Source organism: Grammomys surdaster, unplaced genomic scaffold, assembly GCF_004785775.1.
Source record: "Grammomys surdaster isolate TR1022 unplaced genomic scaffold, NIH_TR_1.0 126248, whole genome shotgun sequence".
NCBI classification, from domain to species: domain Eukaryota; kingdom Metazoa; phylum Chordata; class Mammalia; order Rodentia; family Muridae; genus Grammomys; species Grammomys surdaster.
Window position 1 is genome coordinate 8,796,862 of NW_021621048.1, and position 1,814 is coordinate 8,798,675.

Genomic DNA, 1,814 nt, shown 5'->3' on the forward strand with positions numbered 1-1,814 from the left:
TTCAATCCGGAATTACACCTCAGTGTCCTGCTATGTCATTCCACTCGCGAGACTTGAACAGTGATCCCTTAGAGATACAGTCTGATGAAAGCATACAAGGCCCACAATCCAAAGCGGAAGCGAAGGCCTACAAACCAAATGGCTGCCCATGAAGTGCAACGAACCCATTTTCAGGCACTGACCTACAAACTACAGCCATGGCCATTGGTCAGCTCGACGCTCCTGGGCGGAGCCTGGAAGGGGCGGAGCTTAGTGTGACATTTCCCGATTCTTCGACGTGGTTTCCCGCCCATCACCTGAAATATAAATGACATCCGGGGTGTATCCGGAGTGAGGAAAGCGCGGGGCTCCAGAGCACGAGACTGCAGCCGCTCCGTCCGCGCCGTCGCACCTGCCCGCTCTGCACCCCGCATCCGCGCCTCTCCAGCCCCGCAGCGCCGTCCACATGATGCGCGTAAGGCCCCGCAGCCCCAGCGCCGACCCCGCGCCCTCCTGGTCACCGCAGTCACCAGCACCCAGCCCTGCCAAGCGCCGCCGCCTCCACCAGGAGCCCGCGCGCCCCGAGCCCCTGGCTCAGCCCGAGCTGGAAGCGCCCGCCGAGCCCGCCAGCAGCGCGCCCACCTCCGTGGTGTTCCTGGCCGCAGGCTGCGCCCTGCAGCTGCCCCTGGACGGCGGCGTCGACCTGCTGCTCGAGCCAGAGCCCTCCTCGGTCCTGCAAGTATCGCTCCAAGGACACACCATTCTCCTGGTCCCCGAGGGACTCCTGACTGAACCCCAGCCCGGACAGCCTGGATTCGTGGCCTCCAGCCCGCAGGGAGCCGCTCCCCAGGACATGCCCCAGGATCACCTCGTCGGCCTGCAGCAAGAAACCTTCTGTGAGTACTTCTACCAAGAGGATGTCTGTGATGAGGATGCAGACTTGGACCTCCTGGTGCCCTGGGATAGTCCCCCAGCTGGTCAGGCCGCTGGGAGCCTTTCCTCCATCACAGGCGTGCCCAGTCCTTGGTCTCAGGTGCCTTCCACTGGAGCAGAGCGATATTCTCCGGGGTCCGTCTACGAACTGGACAGCTACCTGCTGGGACCCTTCCCTGCCTCACCACTGCAGCCTCTGCCTCCATCTCCTCCCCGGAGTCCCCAAGAGGCGCGTCCGCCAAGCCCTCCATGTTCTCCACGGGCCCCTTGCAAGGCCCGGAAGCGACTGTTCTATGAATGAACTGCCCTGCACAAATCCTTGATGAAAGAACTGTTTCCCAAAGGAAGAGAACTGTTTCCCAAAGCCTCTGTGTGCCTTTACAGGGCCTACAAGGTTAGGATGGCTCTCTTGGTTTTGAAGTGGACAGAATGCAGAGTATTGGATCCGTGGTTGACTAGGAGAAAGTCTGAATGAAAAATCATAGCCACCTAAACATGCTGTTTGAAAATCACCTACTTTTGGTCTTTGAATTGACTGCATATGGCCTTTTCTATACAGAAGTCACTCTCCCATAATTGTACATTCCAAATGGTGCCTCAACTTCAGCTCCAACAAGTCTCCTTAAAACTCCACCGTTCTGTGCACCCCTCTGAGATTAATTAGCTATTTCAATGTGCAGCATGTGGCCCTCATCTTCCTATTGTGCCTGTCCTTTTCCTAGGGACCGTTTCCTTGTCAAGGCTCTAACTCACTTGAGCTGACTCTAATTTACCACACAAAGTTTGGGTTTGATTTGGGTTTGGGTTTTTTGTTTTTGTTTGTTTGTTTTGTTTTATTTTGTTTGCTTTTATAAAGTGCTGTCCTTTTTTCTGTTAACTGTTAAGTGATTAACTAACTTATA

The 1,814-nt window shown here is 55.8% G+C and overlaps 1 protein-coding gene across 1 annotated transcript; it reads left to right on the plus strand.

Annotated features, from left to right (window-relative positions):
* Positions 1 to 445: 445 nt before the first annotated feature.
* Positions 446 to 1,372, plus strand: LOC114613636 (proline-rich protein 23A3-like). The gene has a single exon (XM_028758989.1). It carries the CDS (start codon positions 446 to 448, stop codon positions 1,211 to 1,213), a length of 768 nt encoding a protein of 255 aa, XP_028614822.1. The 3' UTR covers positions 1,214 to 1,372.
* The last annotated feature ends 442 nt before the right edge of the window (positions 1,373 to 1,814 follow it).